This window comes from Penaeus japonicus, unplaced genomic scaffold (genome assembly GCF_977035675.1).
Source record: "Penaeus japonicus unplaced genomic scaffold, GWHDUDI00000001_assembly GWHDUDI00000007, whole genome shotgun sequence".
Lineage (NCBI taxonomy): Eukaryota > Metazoa > Arthropoda > Malacostraca > Decapoda > Penaeidae > Penaeus > Penaeus japonicus.
Window position 1 is genome coordinate 42,371,897 of NW_028234409.1, and position 10,000 is coordinate 42,381,896.

General features: G+C 36.3%; 1 protein-coding gene across 6 annotated transcripts in view; it reads left to right on the top strand.

Moving 5' to 3' along the window:
* The window catches only part of LOC122260273 (uncharacterized), a 26,502-nt gene that overhangs the window by 8,606 nt on the left and 7,896 nt on the right, over positions 1-10,000 (top strand). For 2 of the 6 annotated variants that reach the window (XM_043027469.2, XM_043027472.2), the window contains 7 exons: positions 594-691; positions 983-1,113; positions 1,382-1,513; positions 7,577-7,805; positions 8,015-8,181; positions 8,991-9,115; positions 9,599-9,745. In XM_043027469.2, coding sequence (XP_042883403.2) covers positions 594-691; positions 983-1,113; positions 1,382-1,513; positions 7,577-7,805; positions 8,015-8,181; positions 8,991-9,115; positions 9,599-9,745 — 1,029 coding nt within the window. The remainder of the gene's footprint in view (positions 1-593; positions 692-982; positions 1,114-1,381; positions 1,514-7,576; positions 7,806-8,014; positions 8,182-8,990; positions 9,116-9,598; positions 9,746-10,000) is intronic. The other 4 variants (XM_043027471.2, XM_086538740.1, XM_043027470.2 and 1 more) reach the window with 2 other exon arrangements.

The following is a 10,000-nucleotide window of genomic DNA, read 5'->3' on the forward strand; positions in this document are numbered from 1 at the left end:
CAATTCAGTCCTTGTAAGAATTAGCATTGTAGCATTATTTTATTGATGGAGAAGACAGTGGTGATTCAGCATTGTGGTTGTTTGCTGGTGAAATCTCATCATAGAAAAAAAGAAATCAGGTCAAAGTCATCTTGTACTCCAAAGAGGAAAAGGGTTTTCTGAACATCTCAAAATGTTTAGTATTTAACTCAAGGATTCTACACAGAAATATATTGAGCTTCATTGAAAATCAAGGGAAAAGAAGAGCCCAAAGGGCTAAGGAGTATAAAGAGAGAAATTAATATGTGCTGCATTTATCAGGTATGAGAAAAGCAACTGTTGAGATTTTTGGGTTATAGTTGTCTGTTATTGAGTGCCACACTAGAAGAAAAATCAAGAAAAGAGAAGAAGAAAATTGACCAAAGAAGGAGAAATAGAAATATCATTTCAATATTAACTGAAGTTGTTTGATATATGTAATTTTGAAAATTTGGAATGTTTAGTGCTGAATAGGAGTATATACAAACTTGCAAATGTCCTGTATAGAACTGTTAAACTATTTGTGATGCACTGTGCCAGATCTCCTACTTATCTTACTTGTTTTCCCTCTACAGCAGTAATGAAGACCAAGAGTCAGGGGCCAGCATGGATGAGCCAGTTCGGAAGAAGAGCCGTTCTTACGAACAGGTGGAACGTTCTGTGAATCAGTCAAGTAAGACAACTTCATTCTTTGGTTCACTTGGAATGAATTTGTTATTTTAGTGATTTTTTACATTCTTTTCTATTTACTTATTGATGTATTGATGAAGCAACAATTATATGTCCAGTTTTCTTTTCTATTTTTTATTGATTGATTGATTGATTGATGTTAGAGTACATGAAAATTACATTTTAATGTTTATTACATCAAGAATCTGTTTATCATCCATGTATTTTGAATGAGCTTGTCAATACTTTAAAGTGCTTCAATAATGAATACTCCATGAGCACATTTCCATTACAGACACGTGGTATATAGGGAATTTACCCAAAATTTTCTCGGGAAAAGCAGCGAGGGTCTACACCTGGATCACTTCCTTTGCAACATTTCCAGCCCCTGCAGTTGATGATAGCATCGATAAGATGCTGCCTGTGGTATGTTGATCATATTTACTCCTTCTTTCGTGTGTGAGCTTTTTATGTCTTCTGATAACAACATCAAGATTCTTCACCTCCATATTCTTTCTTAAGGTTGTCAAAAAAGGGAAATATTCTAGCTTTGTTTTACTTATTTTTATTTTGGTTGTGAGGAATTTTGAAAGTTCTCAAGAAAAAATGCAATATTTAGATAATCATTTCTCTCTTTATTCATTAACTCTTGCAGTTACACCCAGGTACGTAATCAATTATTTTGGACCTCCAGGTTAGGTACAAGCTGAAGGAGGATCGCAGGATGAGCGGAGAAGACTTACGTGCAACGAGGGACACAGGGAGAAAAGAACGCAACCCTGTTACTTCTGGCCTTTTTGCCGAGCCTAGCTCTGCACGGGAAGAGGTAGGTTGCATTATACATTATCATATTTTTTTTTCTTCTTCTTCTATGGAGTTTAGTTATATAACATTGTTGTTAGGTTTAGGGTAACAGTTGTTGTGTCTTCATTTTACTACGTCTTATTCAGTACTCTTGTCTTTGCTGTTTTCTTTTGTTTAGACTAGTTTTAACCCATTCTTTTCAGTTGACATCCTATTACCATGGTTAGAAAATATCCCCAGGCCCAGGTGACGTCCTGAGGTACCATGCATTTTTTTTCGAGATCTGGGTGAGCCAATAATAATGTACTGAAACGTCTGCTGTAGAATGCTAGATTGTTCCGAGATCATTTTTTTTTTTTCATAATATCTTAGACTCTGTTACTTTAGTTTAGGCTTATAAATGTCATAAAAAAAGTGATACTGATGACATCATGATAATTTCTGCTTCCGATCGATTGAATAAAAAGATCTGAGTCGAAAAACTATTGTTAAATCAAATGTGATTGGCCAAGAAATGAAATAGAATAAAAAATTACGAATGTAATACCATTTCTAATTTATCAATTATCCATGATATCATGTCACATTATGAGGTACATACTCATATGTACATGTATGATTTTTTATATCGTTCTTTTCATTTTGGAAAAAAAAATTGTAAGTATAAAATGTCTTTTTTGATACCCTACTAAAAGAATGCTTCCACTTTCCATTGGTATTATCACATAAAAGTGAAGAATATAGGCAAAGTTCAATAAAATAACATTAGAAAAGCATTGCTGTAACATGTTTTTCAACTAAATTAACTCCATGCAAACCATAATGATAGGGTTGGTGAAAAATGCCCTGAGCAGCAGGAAAACCCCCCAGAATGAGGCATCGTGTGCTTGTTATCTTCCTGGTGGAAGCAGGAGTAGGCAAAAATACATCTCGGCACAAATGGGTTAACCCTTTCATAACAGGACATATTTTCGCCTATTCCCACTTGCGCCGGGAAGATACCAAGCACACAATGCTTAATACCGGGGTGTTTTCCTGCTGTGTGGGGCTGAACCTCTCAGATCGATTTTCACCCACCCTATTCTTGTGGTTTTCATGAATGTATTTACAATGTAAAGGCAGGCAAAAGTATTACCATGTTCAGAGGACATGGACATGATGTAGCAATTCTTTTCTAGTGTTATTTTATTGAACTTTCCCTATATTTTTCACTTCTATGTGAAAATACCAATGGAAAGTGGAAGCAATCTCTTAGTGAGTTTTTTTTTACCAAACGAAAAGAACAATATAAATAATCATACATTTGAGTATATACATGTACCTCGTGATTTGATATCATGGGTAATCAACAAATTAGAAGTAGTATTACATTAATAATTTTTTACTTTATTTTCTTTCTTGGCCAATCACATTTGATACAATAGTTTTTGACACAGATCTTTTTATTCAACCGATCAAGAAGCAGAATTTACCATGATGTCATCAATATCACATAATTTTCTGTGACGTCTTTTTTTTATGTTATATCTCATTTTATAACATATAAACACCTAAACTAAAGTAACAGAGTCTGAGATTTTATGAAAAATTATAATATTTAAGAACAGTATAGTGATCTATTGCTGACGTTTCAGCACGTCACAACTCCCCCACCCAGAACTCGGCGAGAAAATGCACAACATCTTGGAATGTCACCCGGGCCTGGGGATATTTTCTGACCACATGAACTGACAAGAATGAGTTAAATATATGGAAAAAGTCCTCACAAACACAAAATGTTGAATGGTATTTAACAGAATATAGAGTAATGTAATTAACCCATTGCAGACAGGGATAAATTTGCTTGCCCAACCTCCAGGATAGGTTTTATTTTAGAGAGAGACCACTTGAAGCAATATAATTTGAATCATCCCACTCTCTTTCAGTCTTTCATTGTAAAACTAGAGCGTTTTTTGTGTTTTATTTTTTTGTGTGTTTTATTGAGTTTAGAGACTTCTATGTGCCATATAACAGGCTCTATCAGTGCTGCAGTTGACTAAAATTGTAGTATATTATCCATATTAGCTCATTATTTTATTTATACTCAATGTGATAGAAGTATTGCTGTTTTATGGGAGGACAAAAGGCAACTTTATTGTTTTCATATTTTTGTGCTGTCATGAACAAATGAAAAACACATAACCACCAACAATGAAGATAAGATGAAGAGGAAGGAAACCTGTGATTTTGACTGTGAGTGCCACAGTGAAAGACATCCATATTGGCACAAGAGCACATTTTAGACACTGGATATGGATTGAGTCCCCTTCCTCTTCTCATTCTGCTTGCACATCCTTCATCGGCAGAAATTTAGAGCAAGATGTCGTCAACTTGCTATGTGCCATTGCTCCATAAAGATAGTGCTTGCTAGAGACTGTGGATAGGCACCATTCAAGGCTCTCTCTCCTGCTGGTGCTAGGAGAAAGTGGTGCCAACTAAGTTTTTGACATTAAGTTATCTTAACCCTATGATGACGGTGCGTCACACCCGTGTGACTTAGCTAAATTCCCAATGCCGGGGCGTCATGCCATTGTGACATTTCCAATGCAATATTGCAATGGCCCGGCGGAGGGGTTTTCACTTATCGCCATGCCCCGTCGGGAAAGGGTTAATATTACGGTAATTACAGTAATTATAACAGCAATTGCCATCATCACTCACTCCCTTCTCATAACACAATAAAATAGCACAGCGATCCAAAATCCCCGAACATCATGTAATACCGAATGTAATACCATTTCTAATTTATCAATTATCCATGATATCATGTCACATTATGAGGTACATACTCATATGTACATGTATGATTTTTTATATCGTTCTTTTCATTTTGGAAAAAAAAATTGTAAGTATAAAATGTCTTTTTTGATACCCTACTAAAAGAATGCTTCCACTTTCCATTGGTATTATCACATAAAAGTGAAGAATATAGGCAAAGTTCAATAAAATAACATTAGAAAAGCATTGCTGTAACATGTTTTTCAACTAAATTAACTCCATGCAAACCATAATGATAGGGTTGGTGAAAAATGCCCTGAGCAGCAGGAAAACCCCCCAGAATGAGGCATCGTGTGCTTGTTATCTTCCTGGTGGAAGCAGGAGTAGGCAAAAATACATCTCGGCACAAATGGGTTAACCCTTTCATAACAGGACATATTTTCGCCTATTCCCACTTGCGCCGGGAAGATACCAAGCACACAATGCTTAATACCGGGGTGTTTTCCTGCTGTGTGGGGCTGAACCTCTCAGATCGATTTTCACCCACCCTATTCTTGTGGTTTTCATGAATGTATTTACAATGTAAAGGCAGGCAAAAGTATTACCATGTTCAGAGGACATGGACATGATATAGCAATTCTTTTCTAGTGTTATTTTATTGAACTTTCCCTATATTTTTCACTTCTATGTGAAAATACCAATGGAAAGTGGAAGCAATCTCATAGTGAGTTTTTTTTACCAAACAAAAAGAACAATATAAATAATCATACATTTGAGTATATACATGTACCTCGTGATTTGATATCATGGGTAATCAACAAATTAGAAGTAGTATTACATTAATAATTTTTCACTTTATTTTCTTTCTTGGCCAATCACATTTGATATAATAGTTTTTGACGCAGATCTTTTTATTCAACCGATCAAGAAGCAGAATTTACCATGATGTCATCAATATCACATAATTTTCTGTGACGTCTTTTTTTTATGTTATATCTCATTTTATAACATATAAACACCTAAAATAAAGTAACAGAGTCTGAGATTTTATGAAAAATGATAATATTTAAGAACAGTATAGTGATCTATTGCTGACGTTTCAGCAAGTCACAACTCCCCCACCCAGAACTCAGCGAGAAAATGCACAACATCTTGGAATGTCACCCGGGCCTGGGGATATTTTCTGACCACATGAACTGACAAGAATGAGTTAAATATATGGAAAAAGTCCTCACAAACACAAAATGTTGAATGGTATTTAACAGAATATAGAGTAATGTAATTAACCCATTGCAGACAGGGATAAATTTGCTTGCCCAACCTCCAGGATAGGTTTTATTTTAGAGAGAGACCACTTGAAGCAATATAATTTGAATCATCCCACTCTCTTTCAGTCTTTCATTGTAAAACTAGAGCGTTTTTTGTGTTTTATTTTTTTGTGTGTTTTATTGAGTTTAGAGACTTCTATGTGCCATATAACAGGCTCTATCAGTGCTGCAGTTGACTAAAATTGTAGTATATTATCCATATTAGCTCATTATTTTATTTATACTCAATGTGATAGAAGTATTGCTGTTTTATGGGAGGACAAAAGGCAACTTTATTGTTTTCATATTTTTGTGCTGTCATGAACAAATGAAAAACACATAACCACCAACAATGAAGATAAGATGAAGAGGAAGGAAACCTGTGATTTTGACTGTGAGTGCCACAGTGAAAGACATCCATATTGGCACAAGAGCACATTTTAGACACTGGATATGGATTGAGTCCCCTTCCTCTTCTCATTCTGCTTGCACATCCTTCATCGGCAGAAATTTAGAGCAAGATGTCGTCAACTTGCTATGTGCCATTGCTCCATAAAGATAGTGCTTGCTAGAGACTGTGGATAGGCACCATTCAAGGCTCTCTCTCCTGCTGGTGCTAGGAGAAAGTGGTGCCAACTAAGTTTTTGACATTAAGTTATCTTAACCCTATGATGACGGTGCGTCACACCCGTGTGACTTAGCTAAATTCCCAATGCCGGGGCGTCATGCCATTGTGACATTTCCAATGCAATATTGCAATGGCCCGGCGGAGGGGTTTTCACTTATCGCCATGCCCCGTCGGGAAAGGGTTAATATTACGGTAATTACAGTAATTATAACAGCAATTGCTATCATCACTCACTCCCTTCTCATAACACAATAAAATAGCACAGCGATCCAAAATCCCCGAACATCATGTACGTAATGACACCCGTCCGCAATGGGTTAAAATTTTGTAAAATCATTGCCCTAATGGCACCCAGTATCAGTAGAGTATTCCCAACCATTCCCCTTCAAATCAAAGAAAAAATGAAATAACAAGAAGTATCATAATTCTTAACCCATTCACGACGGGACGTATTTTCACCTACTCCCACTAACGCCGGGAAGATATCAAGCGTGCAAAGCTTTGTGCCGGGTTGTTTTCTCACTGTGCAGGGTCACGCTGATCCTCTCAGAGAGTTTTTCATCCACCCTATTCTTATGGTTTTCATGAATGCATCTACAATGTAAAGGCACATAAAAGTATTGCCATGTTCATAGGAGTTATTTTAGTCAAAAAACATGTTACAGTAATGCCTTTTTAGTTTTATTTTATTGAACTTTGCCTATATTCTTCACTTTTATGTGAAAATACCAGAGGAAAGTGGAAACAATCTCTTAGTGGGGCATCAAAAAATATGTTTAATACTTTTTTCTTTTCTTTTTTTTCTTTTTTTTACCAAAACGAAAAGAGAAACAAAATAAATAATCATACACATAAATCTGAGTATGTACATGTACTTCGTGAGGTGACGTGATGTGATATCACAGGTAATCAACAAATTAGTAGTAGTATTGCATTAGTAATTTTTTACTTTATTTTATTTCTTGGCCAAACACATTTGATTTTACAATAGGCTTTCGACTCAGATCTTTTTATTCAACGGATCAAGAAGCAGAAATTATCATAATGTCATCAATATCACATCATTTTCTTAACGTTATATCTCATTTTATGACACCTAAACTAAAGTAACAGAGTCAAAGAAATTATGTAAAATAAACAATTTAGTGATCTATTGTTTCAGCACGTCACATTGCCCCTCCCAGAAATCGGTGAGAAAGTGCACAGTGTCTCGGGACGTCACCTGGGTCTGGGGATATTTTTCGACCTCATGATAGGACATCAACCGGTGCGAATTTGTTAAAAGCCTGAAAGGGAATTTCTGTTTTCCGAGCTGGTACAGTTAGGCATCAGATTCTCTGAAACTACAACATCTTCATTCCTTTTATCTGTTCAGCTTTACTCCATATTCCAGGATGAGATCCAATACTTGGGAATGACGTCTAGACTGGCCAACACCAGTGCACCTACCAAGCGCCCTGCCCTGGCACGACGTGGGACAGACATCGAGACACCCAACGCACCACCCACTTCCAGGGGAATCGGTGCCAACTTCCGTTTCAGCCCAAGCATCACGTCCACTGCGTCAAAGCAGTCCTCAGGGTCATCATCTTCACTGTCAGGCCGCAGCGCACGGGAACCAAGTGAGTGGTGTTAAAGAGATACATATGAATATAGGTGTGTGTATATTTTTATCCCTTATCCTTTATCCCTTTTTTCCCCCACGCTTTCTCAATCATTATTATACTTGAGTCTTCAATTTCAAGCATCTTTCTATATCCACAATTTCAAATACTTTGATTCTATGTAGGATACAACATTCTATCGTATGTGTGTCTCTCCTTGCCCTTAGCAGACTGGTTCACCAAAAACAGCAGGCTTACCTCGATTGACCGGAAATCGATATCAATAGCTAAGAACCCAGTGAAGAACCTGCATGAGAGATGCTTTGGAACAAAAAAGAGGAAAGCATCATTGAATTCATCGTTTTTCTCACGCACTAAAACCAGCATTCCTGATGTGAGTATACATTAATTTTTTTGTTTTTGTTTATTGTTTATAGTTGTTCTTCACTTTTTTGGTATTGACCCAGAAAATTGACATTGCTAATTTGTTAATGACAGACGTTGTGATATGACGTCATAGACCTGCAGATTTTCCCACTAGGGATGCAATATCACATCATAGCTTTTTGTATGGCCAGCATGCCAGGTGTATGTGTAGTGGCTGGCTGCTGCCTCAGGGGGCAAATAGCCCAAGGTGATAGGTCTGTCCATTTTGAAATACCCCAGCATTGTGTCTAGGCAGAGCCAAATCCACCCCCACTTTATCGGGTTAGCCCCTAAAGACCACAAAATATTTAGCATGTGTCCCCCCAGCTGCATTTGGAGTATGATTTTTGAAGTTTCACCAAGGCCAATTTTGGTCTTTGCCATTCCAAGAGTTTAAATTTGCACACCAGAAAATGTGTATTTCATTGCTGTGTATCAAATACAGATGTCACAACTTGACCTTTCCCTTTTATTGATTCATTGCTTTTCCTCAGATTAATTCTTCTTTCAATTCAGCTTACATAGACAAAGCTATGTAAGATTAAGAGAAAATTAGATATATATTTAGTATACTCATAATATAGAAAACATTGCAAAATCTCCAACAGTAAAGACAGTCATGGATTTATCAAATGATTAACAACAAAGTAAAGTAAAAGAAGCATAAGTGAATAAGGTAAATGTATGTTTATTTGTCCCCTTTTTTTTACTTATCTAGTCAGTAACAGTGTTTAACTTTTCTTACCTTTCTTTCTTTTCTATTTTCTTAAACTTCAGAGTTATCGTTTTGAAGACAAGATGAGGTACCAGCAGTTACTTCAGCAGTTCACGGACAGCCCAATCTTGCCTGAATCTTACTCTGTGTACAAAGGATCATCTAGTGTTTCTGCTGCATCTGACAGGTATGTGGTGTGGGTTGAGGAAGTTTATGACCTATAATTTTATTTTATCACATGCAAACACACACACAAACAGATACATATACACACAAATACGCACACATACTCACACACACATACACCCACACGCACACCCACACGCACATGCACACACGCACATGCACACACGCACATGCACACACACACACACGCACATGCACACACACACACACACACACACACACACACACACACACACACACACACACACACACACACACACACACACACACACACACACACACACACACACACACACACACACACTCTATCTCTCTCACTCTCTCTCTTTCTCTTTCTCTTTTGTGGTATAGCATATATGAATATTTTATGGGTTTTTTTATTTCTATCATCATCACAATTATCCAGTTATCATCTCTATCTTCTCAGTTATGAATGTTTGTCTTGTGTCCACAAATACAAATTATATTAATCTTTGTTTTACAGCCGCTGTGGCAGCCCCCAAGGGTTTATCACTCGTTCCCGCTTAAATTCAAGTTGGACGAACGAGAAGCGGCAACAGCTCGAGGAATCTGAGTCCCCTGTATTCACGAGTTCTAATTTTTCTGCTGTATATTCAGCCCGCAAGTCAAGGTATGGGTTTTTGTTTTTTCTCCTTCTTTTCTATACAAGCCTTCATATAGTATGATATATATATATATAGATATATATATATATATATGTATATATATATATATATATATATATAGATATATATATATATATATTCATATATATATATTTATTTATTATTTTTTTTTTTTTTCTGATAAATTTATTCATGATATTCAACATTAGAATGGTATTGGTCATGAGATATAGGTCATTAATTCAATTAATAATTCACCC